At 41.7% G+C, this 21,371-nt stretch overlaps 1 protein-coding gene across 1 annotated transcript; it reads right to left on the bottom strand.

The window, feature by feature from the left end:
• Nucleotides 1-2,185: 2,185 nt before the first annotated feature.
• Nucleotides 2,186-18,230, bottom strand: Cisd2 (CDGSH iron sulfur domain 2). Its single transcript, XM_021157302.3, has 3 exons — nucleotides 18,034-18,230; nucleotides 5,715-5,929; nucleotides 2,186-3,668 (listed from the first exon to the last, which is right to left on the bottom strand). The coding sequence occupies exons 1-3, from the start codon at nucleotides 18,134-18,136 to the stop codon at nucleotides 3,579-3,581; spliced, it is 408 nt and encodes a 135-aa protein (XP_021012961.1). The 5' UTR covers nucleotides 18,137-18,230; the 3' UTR covers nucleotides 2,186-3,578.
• Between the last annotated feature and the right edge of the window lie 3,141 nt (nucleotides 18,231-21,371).

Here is a 21,371-nt window from a genome sequence, read left to right as displayed (position 1 = left end):
CACTTTTCTCACTGTTCTTATTTGACAAAATTCAAGGTTGACCATCTCATTCTAGACCACCAATCTCCAATAAATGTGCCTTCTGTGAAGCCCCAAAAGTATGGCAGCAACTGGAACATTTTGCAATGACTGTTGCTGTGAATTGTAGCAATGGTTTTACAGAGAAGCAGAATGGCTTCCACAAACAAGGCATCCGAACTCGTGCTGGGAACTTGACCATCTGTGGAAAAGTACCTGCATAGAGGATAGGCGCTTGGGGGCACTGAATCAAGAGTCTCTGAACTCCCCACCGCCACAGATAAGAAAGCCTCTACCTCTCCCCTGCCTATAGGCAGTTATGAGCTTGGAGTGCAGACCTTGTAAAACTCTCTCAGCACAGATATTTTCCAACTCTAATTTTGGATCTTGCTGTTGGTCACAAGAAAGGTAAAATCACATAGTGGAATTCACTGACATGAAATACATTTATGGTCCCTGTCCATGCTTGATGTAATGTCTGGTACACATAAATACTCAATAATTCTTAGCCTTATTACCACAAAGATTGAATGTTTCTTACACCTACATGGGAAGACTACGGGTTCAGGAGATGGACAGATCATGAGAACCCGAGTTCTGATCCCTGGCCCTTCCTCACTGAGGCACATAGCTGTAACCCAACTGCTGAGGAGGAGGAGACATGAGCTGTTCCGGGGCTCACTAGGCTGCTCAGCCTAGTTCAAGCTATGAGCTTTAAATTCAGTGAGTGAGATGGTTTATATATGCTTGGCCCAGGAAGTGGCACTATTAAAAGGTGTGGCCCTGCTGGAGTAGGTGTGGCCTTGTTGGAGTAGGTGTGTAACTGTGGGTGTGGGCTTTAAGACCCTCACCCTAGCTGCCTGGAAGTCAGTCTTCCACTAGCCGACTTCAGATGAAGATGTAGAACTCTCAGCTTCTCCTGCACCATGCCTGCTTGGATGCTGCCTTACTCCCCACTTCATGATAATGGACTGAACTTCTGAACTTGTAAGCCAGCCCCAATTAAATGATGTCCTTATAAGAGTTGCCTTGGTCATGGTGTCTGTTCACAGCAGTAAAACCCTAAGACACCGAGAGAGCAATTGAGGAAGACACTGCACACTGAGCCCTGGGCCTCCATGTTCCCATCTGCAGACCCATGTGTATACACACATACATAAATAAAAAAGAAAACATCATGAACGAGTAGGTTGTATCTTTAATAGTTTAAGAATAGCTCTTACATGAGACTTGTAAAATAAAACTAAAGAGACTTCTGATAGTAGACTAAAATTACAAATAATTCAAAGTTCCAGTAAACCTATATGGAAAACTTTCTTGTATTTTGTCTCAATGGTTTATGCTATTGAAAAGATACAACTCAAGACAGAGCTCAGTGTGAAGGGCTCTTGCCAGGGTGTGGGAGGCCCTGGGTCCCACCCTCAGTACCATGAGAGGAGTGAGCAGTACAGTACCACTTATACCACTTCTGCCTTTCAGAATACTTCCTTCCACATTTCAGTTGCTACTTCAAACCAATCATAACCTCTTTTATTAAAAGTTTTATAGGGTTAGAGAGATGGCTCTGGATGTTCTTGTAGGAGACCAGGGTTCAGTTCCCACACGGTAGCTCACAACTATCTGTTAATTCCAGTTCCAGGGGATCCAACATTCTCTCTGGCTTCCTCGGGCACCAGGCATGATGCACAGACAGACAGGCAGGCAGGCTGACAAGCACTCATACACATGAAATAAGTCTTTCTAAAACAGGTCTGTCTGTTTTAACATTATTTACACTTCACAATACACAAACTAAGACTACAAACTGTGTAAGTCAGTGTAACTTAATTTTGTGACAAGTTGACTGGTAATCATTTTCCTTTTTAGCTTGCCATCACTAGTCTTTCTCAAACTGCTAGATAGGACAGCTAAAGAAAGAGAACAAACAGAATTCATGTGGCACCAGGCTTACTGTGTGCTCATTTAATAAAGAAGAAATCCTAGAGATGGTCCATCTAATCCAGCAGGCTTGACAGATGAGTGTCCCCAAATTTAACTGTCTTGCTTTTACCCTGCTTCTGAGGTAACACGGGTCTATGGCAGAGCTGAAGTACATACTTAAATCTCACCTTCTTTATTTAGCCTATCTTGCCATTTCACTTAGGAGCCAGAAGTGAAAGGAGTGTAGGTGTTTTGGTTTTTTCAGTATTTGCTGTAACATGTGTGTGGCTTCCTTTCCCCACACAGCCTCTGTCTAATCCACTTGTGATGACGCTTCCTGCCCTGCTGGCTCCACCCTATTCTTAAACAATCAATCAAAGGTCTTATCACTCGGGCCTAAAGAGCTTAACTGTGCTATGACAATTCTATTCAAAGCCTCGATTTAAAAAAAAAAAATCAATTAAAAGCAAAGCATATAAAGGTTTGTTTGGGGTGGGTAGACAAGGAGAGAAATGGAGAGGAAAAGCAGCAACCTTTGCTAAGTCCTCGTCCGTCCTTATCTGTGCAAGCGGACCATGCTGTGTCACAGTCCTTGGTCCTTCCAGACTTTTTCTCTGTCATTATACACACAAGTGTTTGATCTATATTTTGTGACGTTAAAAAAATACAACAAAAGAGTTATCTCTTTTAAAAAAGATCAAAATATTTTCTCTCAGTATGTACAAATTCAATCCATTAGAATACAAGAACTTAATATCCTGTTGCCGTTTCTCTATAATTTACAACAGAAAAGATAAAACATAATTTTGAGCAATGAACTATGCATCATTTTAATGCAAATTCAGATACTTAATATCTAACTGACCTTCAAACTGTAGTTCATGAGTGCTCTTGCCACCCAGCAGTCTCCAAGTTAAGCACCACACACACACATACTCTCTCTCTCTCTCTCTCACACACACACACACACACACACACACACACACCCTCACACACACAACAAGGCTTTTGTAAGGTGAACCATTTTTATGATGAAAATAATTGTTTCTAATTGGAAATGTTTATATCTGATTTACTTTTTAAAAATTGGGATAATCAAGGTAATAAGATGAAAGTCTCTATAAAACAAGGGGTTTTACTGCCTCAAAATATTGTTGATGGAAATTATTTTTCATAATTCTTCTAAAAGCAGCAAAGTTCCACAAAAGGCCAAAAAATGGCAAATGACTTCAAATGAGCAAAACAAGACAATATAAAGATACATTTAACAGAACAAAGGATAATTTTTTTAAACTATATATTCTGTTGAAATACTGATATACAAAGAAATAACTTTTGGCCCACAGTCAAACTTTAAATTCCCAATTAATTAAAATTTGAAGTGCTGACTTTATTGTTGAAAGACACATTAAACTTGATTTCAGAATGAGACTTGACCATCTGATTTCTATACAAATGACTGACTATATAAAGTACCAAATATAAGCAGTAGTGTAGCAAGAAAATAACTGGCAGAAATAATTATTCAACCAGTACTGAGAGTTAAAACTTCCAAAGATTTTTCTATGCACAACAAACGTGGAAACACTATGTCAAAACGTGGAAACACTATGTCAGAGTTTCATCTCAAATGGCTACTGCTATACTTCTTTCTTCTTCAGGATGAGCGGACCCACGTTATCGCCTGTCAATTCATTATGCTTATTATGGGATCCGTCACAGGCAGGAAACTAAAAGGAAAGAGAATTGCAAATGTTATTTTACAGCAAGATTCAAGAAGTAGGGACATCTGTGAAATGCTCTTGGAGCCAGTGTGCCACTTACTACAAAAGAAGTTCACCAGAGAGCTTCCTGACAGACCCCACCCCACCCCACCCCATGCAGCCGGCAATGAAGGAAAACAGAAAACTCTTTCCTGCTCTCAGGAGGCAGAGGCAGGCAGGTCTCAGAGTTTGAGGCCAGCTCGTCTACAGAGCAATCCTTCTCAGTGACTATAAAACTTTAAAAAGGGCTCAAAATAAGCTTTTGATTTCTGTGGAGCTCAACATTGGAACTAATTTCTCATTTAAATAAAAAGATTTACGTGCAAAGTAAATTTTACAATGTTATAAAACTCATACAGTAAAGTTCGTGAAAATATTACAAGGTGTGATAATAAATGCTCAGTCCATCTGATTATAGTTATTCATTTTTTTCCCTAAGATTTATTTGTTTTATGTAAGTACACTGTTGCCATCTTCAGACAAACCAGAAGAGGGCATCAGATCCCATTACAGATGGTTGTGAGCCACCATGTGGTTGCTGGGAATTGGACTCATGACTTCTGGAAAAGCAGGCAGTGCTCTTAACCACTAGCCATCTCTCCAGCCCCGTGGCATTCATTTTTTAAAAGCAAAATTGCAATCCTATTGTAATATGCTTTTCTTGTATATAAAGCAGGACCTCGTGTCGTTATGTGCTTGGGCGTCTGTGCATAAGGTAGGTGTGTGTGTGTGTGTGTGTGCATGCATGATTACTGGAGGGGGCACACGTGGGGGCCAGGGACTGACATAGCAATGCCTTCTCCAATTGCTTCTCCACCTTAATTTTTGAGAGAGGACCTCTCAATGAACCTGCAATGTCCCTGCTGGCTGGCCAGGAAGCACTGCCCCATCCCCCATCCCTAGGGGCCCACCACCATGCTGGGCTCTTAGAGGGGTTCTGAGAGCAGAACTCAGGTCCTTAAACCTGGGCAGCAAAACTTCATCCACAGAGCCATCTTCCCAGGAAATCTATCTATCTTTCTTTCTTTCTTTCCCTCTCTTTTTTTTTTTTTGAGACAATAAACATTTCTTTAAAAATGTGATTTCTATTGACTTCCCAATATCCCATCAGTTTCCTGTACTTTAACTGAGGCCCATTATATTGTTTCTAAAATCTTCCTGTTCCAAAGAATGTTACAAAAACATTGTATTTAAGGTCTGAAATAACTCATCAAACACAAGAAAACAGATTTATATCAACTAGAATACTTATCACCCCCAGTTCATTTCCCTCATTAAAACTTATGTTTTTACGGTTACATTGACTAGCTTAGTCTATGTAAGGTATTTTATATGTATCCACCTGTAATACCAATAGAAAAGGTTGAAAAACAAAATAAACAAACAACAGCAAAAAATACAACAACAACAACACCCCATAACCAGAGATTAAAAGTTAAGGAACTCAGGGCAGGCAAACTGGCTCCACACGTTTAACACCAGCGATCAGGGGGAAGAGCCCCCTAAGTTTCTCCCAGTTCCAGCGTTGCCTGGTAAATTCCACCAATTCTAGGCCATTTAGTGTGGGACATGAGACCCTGGTGTGTGTGAGAAAGGGAGGGAAGGAGGGAGAGGGAGGGAGGAAACAGACATACGGGGGGTAGGGGGGCAATCCAAATCAAGCTGGCAATTGGCTTAACCTGCCAAGTGACAGACTGACATCAAATTTAAGTAATTATTTAGACATCAAGGTTTAGGCTCCTTTTCATTAAATCTTAAATTCTTAAATCTCCCCCTCATCCCGGAAGACTAAAACACACTGCTCTAGACCGACGCAGAGTCTGCTGCTCTCTGCTCTTTACTACAGACACAATCAAGCAAAAAAGGGCAAACCTCAATTTGGGACTATCGGCTCTGAATATTAAACAGTATGGAGAAATTCCTACTCTCACAGAATTTCAAAACCGAGGACTAAAGGGGCAAAGCCATTGTAACTGCACACAGTCTTACCCTATGTATAAATGGCTATCTTACCGTCTTGGACCGCCAGCACCTACAATAAGCTGCTTTGGTGAGACACAGATCTTCAATGTTTATCTCATTCACCACCTTGGGATTTTCCTTTTGTATCTTAAGATTGATCAAGCTGTCCTTCTGTTGCTTCTTCTTTGGGAAGAATGGGCGCACTGCGAGGTAGCCCAGAAGCGCAAGTACCCCGAGGAAGGGCAGTAAGCGGAGCCAGTCTGAAACTGAACACAGCACAGATGTCAGAATGCACGGCTCTCCTGGAAGGAACGCAGGGCCTGTCTAGCTCACCGTGGTGCCTCACCCGTGCATCTCACAACCTATCTCCTCATCGGTAAACCATATACACAGCAGACCCAACCCAGCCAGGATTATCGAATTTTATCTGTAGCCTAACTCCATTCGTGAAACTGAAATTCTTGGAAACAAATACTATTTTAAATATCCTATCTCATTAGATCTGCTAAATATATTTGTGCTTGTATTTACTTTTATATGGAATTATAACCAACATAATTATTAACAAAAATGTCTTATTAAACTTAGAAAACATTTTCCCTCGTTTCCTCTTAATGCCGTATCTAAAACCATATAATGGGATTTCCACAAAACTTACTACTGATTTATAATTTCAGACAAACCATTGCAACAAATGTTTCAACTTACTTTTCTTTTATTGAAAATAGAGTCTTCTCTCATACAATACATCCTGATCAGTCAACTTACTCTTTAAGTAAAAAAGACAATCCTTTTTAAAAGGACTATTTTAATTAATTGAAACCTTTACACATTGAATATTCCCATTTTAAGTTGCTTATTAAACACCTTTTAGAATATCCAGTCAGCCTTTTGAACACATGAAATACAAACAATGCAAATGAAATGGCTCTGGAATGTCTGAGAGTGCTCCCAGTCACCTCTGGGCACCCTCTGACCTGCCTGACACCCAGCTGGCACGACAGCCTAGCTAAGAAAAGCCTATGTGATAAGGATGCTAACAAACACTGTTGCTAAGTGATGCACTGTGCTTCCGAATGCAGCTGAACCAACTCATCTAACACTGTTAGTTTTGAGAACTGTACGTTACTCTATGTAGATTAAATGGACACTAAGCAGGACTAGTTTATCAGCCTAAATCCAAAGCCTGTTCTACAGCACCACATGTCAAATTCCACAGATCCACAAAGAAATGTTTTTCTCTTAATAGAACTATTCTAAAGAGACGCTACTACCTAACCACTGCATCCCACCAGTTACTCTTCCAGCATGTGCCTCAGTGGTTGAGTGAGGGCCTACCAAAATGCAAACAGAATTGTTTTGATTCAACAGTGCCAGAGACAGAAATGAAATAACTCACTTATGTAAGCAAAAAAAAAAAAAAATCGCTGAATATAGAAAATATTAAGTATTACTCAATACAGTATTTAAGAATCACTAGAGTGACATGGAAGCACCCTCCTATAATCTCAGCTGTTAGTATTTGTGTGGTATATGTGTATGTTGTGCACACAAAGTCAAAATAAGAAACTGGGTGTCTTCCTCTATTGCTCTCTGATTTATTGTCTTGAGACGGGGGTCTCTCACTGGCTTACAAACTCACCTTTTTGCTAGGCTGACTGCCTGGCAAGCCCTGAGGATCTGCTTGCTGTCTCTGGCCCCCCACAGTAAAAAACTTGGGTCCTCTGGAAGAGCAACCAGCGATCTTAAGTGCTGAGCCACCTCTCCAGGCTCTGGAAACATGTGTGTTAATGGCTTCTTTCAACCGCCCAAGTGTCCCACTTACAATAAAGGTCTACAAGAGCATGAGGTCACCACGGTCATACATCTGGGTCACCACTGTATTCTCAGTACCTAAACAGTGCTTGGCTCAATCTGCTAGTTTACTTTTTACTAAGGCATTCAAAATTTATACCTTCATTCCTTTAGCATTGTATTCAAGGTTCTGAACAATTAAGTTTTAAAATTATGGATCTGAGAGCATCACCAAAAATAAAGTATGCTGTTTCTTCCTGCAGGTAACCAGGTAACTTCTACTATCCCTGCACATTTGCTTTTACACCTTATAACCACCCCTTTCTCATTTACTATTATTATCATCATCATCATTACTATCATTATTAGCGTATATGGTGTTTGGGAATTTGCCACTGGACACATGTAGTCAGGGAACAGACTGTTTGGACTTAGTCCTCATCTTCCACTGTGAAGTAAGCAGATCTAATTCAGGTTGTCAGGCCTGTGCAGGAAGCGTTTTTTACCCAGTGAGCCATTTCACCAGTCCCCTTCTGGTTTAGGTTACTGATTTAAGGGCAGAAGGTTTAGGGGATGGCTCAGTAAGTTAAAATGCTTGCCGTATGATCGTGAAAACCCAAGTCCAATCCCCAGATCCACATTAAAAAAAAAAAAAAAAAAAAAAAGCCAGGCATGGTGACATGTAGTTGTAATTAGGCAGCCATGAGACTCCCCAAGGCTCAATGGCCAGCAGTCTAGCCTAAGTGGTGAGTTCCAGACCAGTGAGACAGTGTGTCTCAGAGTAGGCAGACCGCATTCTGAGGATGACACTCAAGGCTGTTGTCTGGCTTCCACATGCATGTGCATACTGTGCATCAATACACATGCATGTGAGCATGCAAACACATGCACTAAAAATGTAAGTGCATAATAGATGCTTCCAAATGAAATCTCATGAACTTCCTCTTGTAAATCGGTATGTTACAGTTTTTTACTGTATAAGTAGCACCCACTTTGTGGAGAAACTGTTCAGCATAAAAACAGTAGCTCCTTGCTGTTTCTACGCATGTGGTGCACAGTGCAGTGCCTGGGGCAGACCAGGAATGCAGCAAACAACTTAATCACTGTTTATCTTTAGTCTAAGTCCAGGTTTCATTTGTCTGTAAAACAGGAATAACAACCACTCATTCCTTTAATCAACACCATTTACTAAGTAGCTTATATTCTGGTTGCTGCATTAGGAATGGGGATGCCCACTGATGGAGAATGAGGCAGGAGGGCAGACAATAAGGAAGCAAAACACAAATCGTGTCGACACCGCTGTCCTAAGAGAGAGCCTCAAAGCAAACAAACAAGGTGACATAAAAGTAACAAACCAAAACCAAGCAAGCACGCAAACAGCCTGGCAGCACAGCAGTGAGTTGACTGCAAGTGTAGGTAAGAGCCAGGAAGGTTTCCGAAAGGAAGAGGAGAGGCAGAAGTAGGAGTCGAGTCTTCATGACACAGAGAACACAGAAAACCTCCCAGCCTGCCTGTCATTCAGCAAGCACTGCACAGCACTACTTGAAAGAAATCTACTGACACCTTCTGCTGCGAAGCTCCAGTGATGGGAATGACCGTCACCTCTCCAAGAGATTCCAATTCCCAGTCCTCCACTAGACTTGCATAAACTAACTCCACAATGACGTTTAGTTAAACTGAGTTTATTCCTCATCACGCAGACATTTAGACGGTTCCCAGAGAACCCTGTGGTTTGTGTTTGCCTTTCTCCCACAGCTTATGACATGAAGACAGAGAAAGACTTGCAGGCGTCTCAGAAATAAGCTTCTAGGACTTCTAAACCTTACAAACCCCTCATCAACATCTTAGTGAAGTGATGGATTTAAGATACCAAATTTATAGACCAACGAGGGCTGGTGAGATGGCTCAGCGGGTAAGAGCACTGACTGCTCTTCCAAAGGTCCTGAGTTCAAATCCCAGCAACCACATGGTGGCTCACAACCATCCGTAATGAGATCTGATGCCCTCTTCTGGTGTGTCTGAAGACAGCTACAGTGTCTTACATACGATAAATAAATAAATCTTAAAAAAAAAAATTTATAGACCAACGAACTGCCACAAAAGAGCTTTCCATCTGCACAGAATAGAGACATATAAAAAAGGATTACAATACTGTAAGCTGGGGGCAACTACAGATCAGCCGTGTAGACGAGAAGTGACAATTCGTTGCTGAGATGAACAAAACCTTCAGCTCCGACACTTGTATGGACCTTTCTAAATGATGAGTAAGAGAACAGTTCCGGATGACAAAGGCAGAGCTAACTGCAGGCAAGGTACACACGGGACACTTAAGATAACTGCAGGCAAGGTGCACACAGACACTTAGGAATGCCTGGGACACTCAGTGCCGTGGTATCTTTAGAATATAGAGGAAGAAGTATTAAAGATGTGAGCAGGTATCACGTGATGAGACATTCTGAGATGCAACAGGTAGGTAGGAATCTGCCCTGGGCATGATAGGGAAACACTGAAGCATATAAATGTACTTAGAAAATTACCTATTTACAAAGTCAAGCCAGAATCTGATGGAAGATGGATTAGAGGAGGGCCATGAGTTAGAGTGGGGAAGATGAGGCTTCTCGAATCCTACTGGAAATATACTGAACCTGGTGTGGTGGTGGTGGTGCACGCTCATAACGGGGACCAGCATATGCTACAGACCAGGTCTCAATAAGTAAATAAATAAATAAATAAATAAATGAATAAATCCACAAAGACTAGTCCAGAAGTAGACTATCAAGGCAGAGAAAGAGAAAATTGTGAGAAATTGTCTGATTCGAGGTTCTGTAAAACTTGATAAACAGCCTGTGGACATTTTCTGAGGCCTGTGAATAACTCCCAACCTCTTTAAAAGCAAAAAACCTGTGAACTGACCCAGGGACTGACTATGAAAGCCATGCCAGGCTGAAACTTGGCTACGTAGTCCAGGCTGGTATCAAGACCTTCCTGCCTCAGTGGTTGTGACACAGGCAATGCACCACACCTGACTGATTCTCTGGCGATGTAACAACCGGTAGCTTAGAGAGTGAAGTCAACAGGTTTTAGTGGTTGATTCGTTACTGAGCATCCTGCAAGAAGGGAAGCTTTTTCTAGATTTTAGACTTCTGGTTTTACTTTATATATGGAAGCTCTGATACCATGAAACAGTCCATCTTCTGCAGTGTAAGAGGCAGGTGAGTAGCAGGTCAGCATCATTACAGAACGTAGCAGAGTAAGGTCGTTAACAGGAGCACTGGTTAGACCTTACAAATGCACGGTACAGGCTTTAAAGGAAGACAGGGTCTGAATGGAAGGAGCTGTGCGGGCCAGAAATCTCCAGTTCTCTCTGTTTCATCCATCCCCGATGGACAAGGACTGGTAAGCAGGGACTGCCACTCAGGAGCGCTGAGTGAGGCGCTGTCTTCAGTGCCAGCTTTATTTCCCTTATGGGCTGGAGGCACGTTTATAAGGAATATTATTGGCTAGGAAACAAGCCAGGATTGAAGATTGAAGTCTCAAGTGGACTGGAGGTGGGAGAGAATGCACTTTGGCTAGAAGCTGCCCTCCCAGACAGCACTGGCTGACAAGCTGCACTTGGTCTATTAAAAACAAACAAACAAACAAACAAACAGGGAACATTTTGCTTTGTACTTTAGGGTAAAATGGTTGAATTTTCTTAAAATTTTCTCTTAATTAAAAGAACTTAGACAATTTTTTTCTTGCTGTTTCTAATTTAAGGGAAAGAAAAATTACCTGTTTCTAATTAAAAAAAAAACCACTCAGACATAATTACATTGTTACTGAGCAGGGTCCTAAAAGTTATATGACTTTTATAACCAGCAATTATGATAAGCAGTAAGATTAAGAAGACAGATGAACTGGCATCACCAGAGAAAAGGAGGAAATAAAACGTGGAGAGCAAGTAATAGTACACTGAAAAAGAAAGAGAGAGAGAGAGAGAGAGAGAGAGAGAGAGAGGAACAAGAAGGTCAAAGTAGCTCCTTAAGGAAGAAGAATTACGTTTCCTATGATGTTGCTGATCAGGATACAGAAAAACTGCTCTTTTCCTTGTAGTGCTGGAGTTTGAACTCTAGATCTCTCACACACAGTCAGCGCATACTCTATCACTGAGTGATACCCTCCACCCTAACCAACCACTCTAAAGCCAAATAGAGTACACACGGATCTCAGGAAGGAATATATGCATGTATGTGTGTGTGTGTGTGTGTGTGTGTGTGTGTATCTGTATATGCAGAAAGGGCAGCTTTGTATCTCAAGCTGGCCTTGAACTTCTAATCCTAAGTGTGTGTGTGTGTATCTGTATATGCAGAAAGGGGAGGTTTGTACCTCAAGCTGGCCTTGAACTTCTAATCCTCCTGTCTGTACAGTGTGGATGCTGAGACCACAGGTATGTGCCACCATGCCAGGTGTATGTGGTAGAGAAGATTTAACCAGGGCTTTGTGATACTAGACATTACCAACTGAGCTACATCTCCAGCCCAAGATGGAATATCCTAAGAAACTAGGACAGGCCCCCTTCACACCCTCCCCCTCCCCACTGACATCACTATCCAGTTCCTGCCTGGATTTACATTGGGCAACGTGGTTGGAATGTATCTGGCTTAGAACTGTGACCTGCTAAACCTGGCTAAAAATCTTGAGGAGATTAAAAAGGACTTAGAAGTCAAAAGGAACTCCCTGTTCCTGATGCCCTAGCCAGCACCTACCTCTGACCCCCTGACTCCCTCTAGAAGCCACACCCCAAAGCCACATCCTTTACAGCCACATCCCAAAGCTTTGTGTTCCCCTGTAGTTTCAGACACCGTGTGTTGCCGGAAGAGTCACACTACACGTCTCCAGCAGCCTCCCTCCTCTTGTATCTTCTGTCCAGCTATCTGAGGGTCCTAAGTGGCACTCTGGTGCTGGACTAGCAAACACAGCCTTTCCTCAGTACCTTCTACCACCTGTTGTCAAGAGAAAAGTGAATGAGCTTTGGGCAGCTGATGGTGATTTCACTGACTAGCAGTTATAGTGGGAACTTGTTGGGCATTTGTGACTAAATTTTGTTATCAAAGTAATTAAAATTAGTGCCTCCAATCCAGACTCTGGTGAATTACCTACTTATCTTATATTGTTATTGAGGAGTTCCATGATTGATAATTCAACCAATAAATCATTTGCTATTATTAAAAAGAAATAAGCAACTAGGATCCTTTTCAAGTTCACATATAATGCCATAAAAACCTTGCTTACTGTTTTCTTGATGAATTTTTAATGCATTATTTACAGCTAAGACACAAAACATTATTTCTGTTTCTCCAACATTGAAAACCCTCTGCTGCTGGGCATGGTGGGCCATGACGCGAGGCAAGAGGACAGCTTGTGAATGTGACAACAGCCTGGGCCACCAGTTCCAAGTCAGTCTGAGTTACAGGGACCACAAGAAGAAGAAAGAAAGAGGGCTGGAGCCGGCTCAGAGGCTGGGAGAACTGCTCTTGCAGAGGATGTGAATTCAGCTCCCAGCACCCACATGGTGGCTCACAGCTGTATGAAGTTCCAGTTTCATGGGATCCAGTGCCCTCTTGTGCCCTCCACACACACCTGGTACATGTATATGTGGGTCACAGATACACATGTACGCAAAACACTCACACACATGAACTTTTCTTGTTTTTAAAGAGAGAGAGGGAAAGAAAAGAAAGGAGGGAAAGGGGGAAAGACTACAGTGCAGGCTATAACAGAGGTTCCTATGACGAAGTCCTAGAACTCCATTTATATAACCCAATCTAGTCTTAAAGTGCCAATCCTGTCTGAGCAGTTCCTCCTGCCTCCATCTCTCTACTGTGAGGAAAGTCATTAATATAATTGAATACTTTACTGTTACTACTTAAAGCCTGATATTAACTAGTAAAGGGCCAATAAATTTAATAAACTTTCAAAAAATTTCCCCATTCTATGATGAACACAGCAATATCCTAGTACCTAGAAAGTTGCATGGCCTATCACAGATACTCAATAAATATGTGATGGCTTAAGGAAATTTAACTTTTGAAATAGCTATATGGCAGAAAATGTGTGAGCCCCAAACACTATCCACAGAGACTAAGTTAATTCTTATATATACATACATGTATATATAATTTATCTTATTTATATATGCGCATTAGTGTTTTGCCTGCCTGTGTGTCTGTGTGAGGGTGTTACGGATCCTGGAGTTACAGACAGTTGTGAGCTGCCATGTGGGTGCTGGGAATTGAACCCAGGTCCTCTGGAAGAGCACACAATGCTCTTAACCACTGAGCCATCTCTCCAACCCCCCAAGTTAATTCTTAATCACACTGGCTTTTAAGCATAGTTGGGCTTACTAGGAGAAAGAAAAATGTATAATCTAAAAATACCTATATATTTCCCCAACTTATCAAGACATTTTCTAAAGTTAAATTCTTATCTTTTAGAAATTATTTACATGTTAATAAAAACAACTATCTTTTGTTTTTACTCATGTTTTTTTTATTGAGAAAACTCACCTTTGTCCCACCTTTTAAAAATTGAGGTGTATTTAGAGTAAAATAAACATATTAAGCAGTTAGCTCTGTCATGTGACAAGTATTGGCACCCCTATAGTCACCAGTAAACTTTTCTGGTAAGTAAACTTTTCTGTAAATATCCTAAGGAAGTCCTTTTCTGAATTTTTCAAGCCTATTCCTCTACTACAGATTTCTGTGATCAGATGTTCTTTTATTCAACATAAAGTTGTTGAAATTCATCCATAGACTGGAAACTCATTTCTTTTTATTGCTGACCAATGTACTACTTCAGGAATAAAATTGGCTTTCCTGTTGATAGGTAGATATTTGGGTTGCTTCCAGTTTGAAAGATCATTATGAATAAGAGTGATACAAACATAAATGAGCAAGACCTTATGTGGATGACCTATCTTCCTGCTAAAACTTGTCCCTTTGGGCAAAAGTAAAGGAATGAACTATCTCAGGCTGGTGTGCCTGTGTTATCCTGGAAAATACTTTTTTTTTCTTTTTTGAGACAGGATTTCTCTGTGTAGTCCTGTCTATCCTGGAACTCACTATATAGACAAGACTGGCCATGAACCCAGATCCATCTGCCTTGGCCTCCCAAGTGCTGGGATCAAAGGTGTATACCACCATACCAGTGAAAAAAGCATTATTAAAGTCTCACACTTTCTGGGTTTTAAGTTAACTTTTTTGTCAAGTTCAAAGAACTGAACAAATTTTCTTGAGTGAATATCCCGGCTAGTTTATGAATCTAGGGATCAACTGCCTTCTGGCTTTTGAACAGGAACATTTTTCTTCCTACATTTTTATTTTTAAAGCTTCCTAAGATGATAGAAAATGTTTTTTAAGATCAGTGTACTATGTTTCCAAAGAGCAGAATTATACCAGCTTACCTTAAAGGCACTGTTCTTGAGAATCTAACAGAAAGAAAGATGGTTTCTGACAGCTCCAAACTGTCAGTATTTAAATCCTGTGTGGTAATTTAGAACCGGCATGTTTTCTAAGAATGCAGACTCATCATGAGGGAACTGTGGGGTAGGGAGCTAGCTAAATCTAAATAGGGGAAGAGGTGATGTGAACTACAACCTTTTCTGGCTGATTCTCACGGAAGAAAATGAGGACACTTTTGGTTTTCTAAAGATGTAAATGAATTTCTTAAAAGCTGTCTTCTAAGTTTTTATTTCAGTGAAAATCTACATGAAAGATTCTTCAAGTAGCTCCCTTAAGAAAACAAACATCACACTATTACGATATACTTTGAAGGGGACACCAGGTGAAAAGTAGCCTGCAGGGTTTTACCAGTCCTCCAAAACAGACTCTGTAACCGTTATTGTCAGATTCCAGACAGAATGTTCTCAGAAAGCCATTACTGCAAGCAAGCTCATGTTTCTTGGACAAGCTAGCGATTCAGATTATAACTAGAGTTGTAGACACTGTGTTGGGGCTTAAATAGCTACTACTAAACTGCCACCCACATTTCACCGAGCCTGTTCCTAGCGAGGCGAGGGCAGAAGGATCATGAGTTCCAGATTACCCTCAGTGACAGTCTGAAGCTGCCTGCATTACAGGAGACCGTGACTGAAACAGAAAGAACACCAGAGTGGTTGTTATTTTTAAGAAACAGTGCTAACATCAAATATTTCATAATTGTAGAGAGAAAGCTACTGCACACTGTTGGTTTAGGAGGGGGCAAGGTATGGCTGAACTTCCTGAGTGGCTTCAGTAAGAATTATTTACTGACAGAATGAATAGACCTGTAAGGACATACGCTTATCAGGCTTTCTAGCCACTAAACAAAGAGTCATACCATCTAACCTGCTTCAACAACATTTCATCCACAAAAAACTGAAACATAAATGCAGCCACAGTCATAACCAACACATGCAAGATGCCCTTCAGTAGGATGAGAAAAAAAACAATTTAAACTCCTAATTAATGTGTATTATTAGGATAAATTGGCAAAGCAGAACAATGCCACAAAATGACTATGCCCCTTTGGCTTTGAATTCCCAGTTTAGCGAATTACATTCAAGACTATACCATTCAGAAGAGAAAAAACAATTGGTTTATGCATACTTAACATTAAACTACTACAACTCACTTATTTCAAATAAAGAACTCTAAATTTCAAGCTATAAAGGGGCAGGAAGGCAGAGGACAAGATCAGTACTTGTCAGAATACCTGCAGGAGGGTTACACGAAACAGTGCCGAGGTAAAGAAATGACAGAGGAGGAAAGTCAAGTCTTCGTGTACTTGCTACAGTTTTTAAAAATAAGGGCATAGGACCAAGAGATTTTGATATTTATAGAGAACAGAAGATTTGGAATTATTTGTTCTTGTTACTTTTATGTTACTTCGAGTGTCTACAAGTTTCCTTGGTGTGGATTAGTCAGCTACAGTGCTTTCTAATCTATTTCATACACTCTACTGGAGCTAACGTTTAAACACTTTAAAAGCTTAAAACCTACTTGTTAACAGAGCAGTTGTCAGTGACAATTTAAAAAAAATCTCTAAGTTTGTTAAAGTCTGTATAAGTGTATCCATATAAATACATGAGTCTTTTTTGTTTTTACTTTTTATCCCTGGGAGGGGCAAGTATCAAATGCACATCTCTTTGAGGAACTCACTCAAGAAAAGCCAAACTGCAAACAAAATAATTTGCTTGGAATGGGGCTGACACCCATCTCCAAATACTCCTCAACAATTTGTTATGAACTCCATCTTCTGGTACACAGAATTACTTTTTCTTCCAAGTCTCCCAATTGTATTTTAAGTCAGATGTCTCTAGAATACTGCAGGCCAATCAAGCCTACTCACCTCTGAGTTATCTGAATTCATGTTTGCATTCGCTGATATTAGGGACCTCAGGTACTGCTGATTTTTTTTTTTTTTTTTTTTTTTTGGTTTTTCGAGACAGGGTTTCTCTGTGTAGCCCTGGCTGTCCTGGAACTCACTTTGTAGACCAGGGTGGCCTCGAACTCAGAAATCCGCCTGCCTCTGCCTTCCCGAGTGCTGGGATTAAAGGCGTGCGCCACCACGCCCGGGTCCAGTACTGCTGATTTTGTCACCATCTCATACAGTCTGCGGACACGGTTTAGAAAAACTTAACCTGGGGCTGGTGAGATGGCTCAGTGGGTAAGAGCACCCGACTGCTCTTCCGAAGGTCTGAAGTTCAAATCCCAGCAACCACATGGTGGCTCACAACCATCCGTAATGAGATCTGACTCCCTCTTCTGGAGTGTCTGAAGACAGCTACAGTGTACTTATATATAATAAAAATAAATAAATCTTAAAAAGAAAAGTTAAAGCTCCCCAGATGTAAAAACAAAAGAATAAAATTATTTAAAAAAAAAAAAAAAGAAAAGAAAAACTTAACCTACACCATCATGCTCCAAACCCAACACAATCTTTCAAGTACTGACTGCATTCTGTCGACTTTTATAGTCAAGATATTTATTACTGAGCTGTGGGAACTTTTTCATACAGGCAGAACCTTAATTCACAATAGATTCAATGCTCCAAAATCATAGAGCCTTGGAATACATCCGGCTACTTTTTCTGCACCTCAACTTGCTCCAGGGACTGTAGTTATGGAGGTGACCTCAAATGCCTCCATGATAGGTGACTTCAAGCCTCCAAGTGCTGTCGGGAAGGGAGGTCACTGGCGATTTCGTTAATACAGGCATCACACACGCGAATGGCGTGGAGGCAGTACTTCTTCCCCACGCGCTGGGCGCCTCACACTGCGAGGACTTGGAAAGTGCTTTACAAGATGCACGCGACAGTGAGTTCAGGAACGAGCCGCGTCGCTCCTACCTCAGCACCTTCTCCCCGGCATTAACCGGTTGGGTCGCCCGGGAGAAGAACCCTTCCCGGGGCCGCCTCGTGCCGCGCAGGCGCACGCCGGCCGCGGGTCACGTGCCAAGGCCTGGCGCCCCGCCTCGGCCCGCCCCGCGCCGCGCCGCGCTCTCCACCGCTGCCCCCACGGGGGCGGCGCGCGAGGATGGGACGGCGGCGGGAGGGTTACCTGTGAGGCGGGCGAACCCGGTGATGCTGTCGGGTACCGGGAGCTGCTTGAGGTAGGCGGGCAGCTGCACCTTCACGATGCGGGCCACGCTGTCCAGGACCATCCTGCCGCCGGCGGCGTCGGCTGCCCAGCTGCTGCGCTTGCGTGAGAGCGGAAGCGGCCGGCGGGCTCGCGGGCTCGGGCGGGAGGTGGCCCGCCAGGCCGCGATTGGCGCGCGGCGAGTGACGTGCGCGCTGCGGAGCGGAGCCGAGCGCAGCGCAGCGCAGCGCAGCGCAGCGCCCAGCGTGCGGAGCCGGCCTGCCCTCAGCTCGGCTGCGGAGGTGGGCGCCCGCTTTCGGCCCTTGACGTCTGCGGAAGCGGGTGGCCGGGTTCTGAAAGAAACCCAAAGCTTACCCACTGATGTTTTACCTCCGCAACTTTTGTCAGTTCAGCAGTCGAAGGCTTTTCTTTTTAAAGGGGGGAAATTGTCTTTGCCCCCCACCCCCTTTTTTAGACAGTCATGTAACCCAGGCTGAGCTGACATGCAGGAGGCTGATAACTATGAGTATCTTCATCTTCCAAATGCTGGGATAACCACGCTTGTCTTGCGGAGTTTCTTTGACACAGGGCTTACGTCTTGTAAAATGTAAAGGTACTGGAATAGTTTTATTTGTCTATCTTGGCTGAGGTTAGAATAGCCAGGGTAATGCATTCGCTGTGGGGTTAAGGGCTTTGGACCAAGAAGCCTACTGTTGAATAAGCTAGCTAGTCAGATGAGCAGGCTTGAAGGTCACTGAGGATGGACCGACCCCCAAGTTCAGTCTGCAGCTTACAATCCTAGGAACTGAAACTGCAACTCTGATTACTGGTCAAAAAAAAAAAAAAAAAAAATCACATCTCTGGCCTGGGTGAAAACATGACATTCTAAACTGAGCCAAAGATCTTAAGTTTGCTATCTGGTGCTGAAAAGTAGGGCTTTCTGGTAAGAATAAAGGCGTAACCACTGTCCTCCCTCCTTTATGAGTTCATCCAAATGGGCCTGTCAAGGAAATAGGAAAATTGTCTATTCAAGAGACTTAAATAGTACAAAGTCTACTTAAAAAACATGTCACCTGGTCTACAAAGTGAGTGCCAGGACAGCCAGGGCTACACAGAGAAACCCTGTCTCGAAAAACCAAAAAAAAAAAAAAAAAAAAAAAAACATGTCACAACACCATAGTTTAGCTGTTATCCACTGTCACCTCATGAAATTGTTCACCTCTGTAGTGTTCCTTTGGTCTCTTCTCCCCTTTGTGAGTACCCTACTTTATCATTTAATAAACTCTTGTCCTCTTCACTATCCTGTCTGTGTCTTGTTTAAATTCTTTCGACAGACCACAAGTACTAGAGCCAGAGCAAGTACCTGGTAAAAGTATCCGGGAAACTTCACATCAGTGTTCTCTAACATTCAGCATTTGGTATGCCTACCTAATATCAAGCTGTAATCAGCTTTATTTTTTTAATTGGAATTTTTTGTTGTTGTTTTGAGACAGGGTTTCTCTGTATCTGTGTATAGCCCTGGCTGTCCTGGAGCTCACTTTGTAGACCAGGCTGGTCTCGAACTCAGAAATCCGCCTGCCTCTGCCTCCCAAGTGCTGGGATTAAAGGAGGGCGCCACCATGCCCAGCCCTTTTTTTTTATAGGTATTTTAAGTTTGAAAAGTAGACTGTTCTTTGAACTGTTTAGATTTAACTCTGATCATTTTCTTTTTCACTAAAAAGAAAAGAAGCAGGTGATGAAAAGTTTTTTAAAAATTACTATCATTTTTAGCCTGATCAGATTGACCAAGTACAATTGGATAATTGAAGGTTTTTGGATATAGAACATGTCTATGTATAGCAAATGATACACCAAAAAGTGGCGATATAAAAGATTACTGTTTCCATTAGGATTTCCATATTTCCATTCCTTTTGGGAGGTTTGTTTGTTTGGTTTGTTTTTGTCTGAAGCAAAAAGGTCCAGAAGTTGTTTGTCTTAAAAGGAGTGAAATTTAAGCATGCTTGCCCTCTGGACTGTATTACCTCTGCTAACCAGGTATACCGTCCTTGTGGAAATGGTTGACGTAGGAGGTAAGTTGAACATAGGGTACACTGAAGAATGTCTGAGAAAGGACATTGGATATTTCTTTTAATTCATCCTGACAAGGACAAAATAGGCTATGTTGAATGACATTCTTAAGACCTCTACAGTTTTTCATTTGGGATAAAAAATAGAAACCTGTCTTAGAAACACAAATATTCAAGTGCCAGATTACAATTCAGTGTACTCAGACACCATTGTCACCACATAGGGTATGTCCAATACCCAGAGAGACTCAGTATTCTTTCGAGCCACACTTGGCAATACCACCACTGCAATTGTTGTTTTCCTTTGAATGTTTTTGAATTCCATATAAAAAGAATTACAGGGGTGTGTGTGTGTGTGTGTATGGGATTAGCTTCCTCTCAGCAGTATTTGTAGATACCGGCTTGATATTTTACATGGAAGCTTATATGCCTAAAACTTTTTTTCCTTGAAATTTAGAAAAGTATGGATCATATAATATTAGCTGTTTCTGTTGAATGGCACCAGCTATGTTAAAGGATAGTCTTAGAGTCCCATCAAAATTTATATCCTGTTTCACTTCTTTTCTCTTTAAATTTCTTTTTTTACTGTGTCTGTTTTGCCTGCATGTATGTCTGTGTACCACGTGCATGCCTGGTAGTTATGAAGACCAGAAAAGGGCATCAGATGCCTAGGGACTAGAGTTACAGACTGTTGTAAGCCCCTGTGTAAATGCTGGAACTCAAACCCAGGCCTTCGGTAGAGCAGCTGGTGCATTTAGTCACTGACTGACTGTTCACCCTCTTATTTTTATTTCTTTTAAATGGATGCAGATAGTCTAATCTTGCAAATACATCTGGTACATTTCCAGTATTTTTATTGTAACAGTCTACTTTATTGGCTAGCTGGACTATATCTGATATTAACTGAAACTCAAGCAGCTGGGTACTCCTGTAAGGAATTTTTTCTTAAACAACTTGAAGTGGGAAGACCCAACTTTAATCCAGATCTTTTGAAGTAGGAAGGTCTATATTTAATCTGGACCACACCTTCTGCTGTTAGCCTATATAAAGGACATGGAAGAAGGAAGCTTTTCTGTCTAATTCTCCCTCTCTCTGGCAAGTCCATTCCTTCACTAGCATTAGAGCCCACTTCTTTGGTATACAGGTGTATATTGAAGCCCAGCTGAGACATCCAGTTTCATAGACTGAATAGCTACTGGGTTCAAGGACCATCCATTGGTAGACGGCCATGTTGGACTAGCTGGACCATAGCCT

This window comes from Mus caroli, unplaced genomic scaffold, assembly GCF_978045245.1.
Source record: "Mus caroli unplaced genomic scaffold, Mus_caroli_1 scaffold_3, whole genome shotgun sequence".
Lineage (NCBI taxonomy): Eukaryota > Metazoa > Chordata > Mammalia > Rodentia > Muridae > Mus > Mus caroli.
This window is presented reverse-complemented; position numbering and strand designations above follow the sequence as displayed.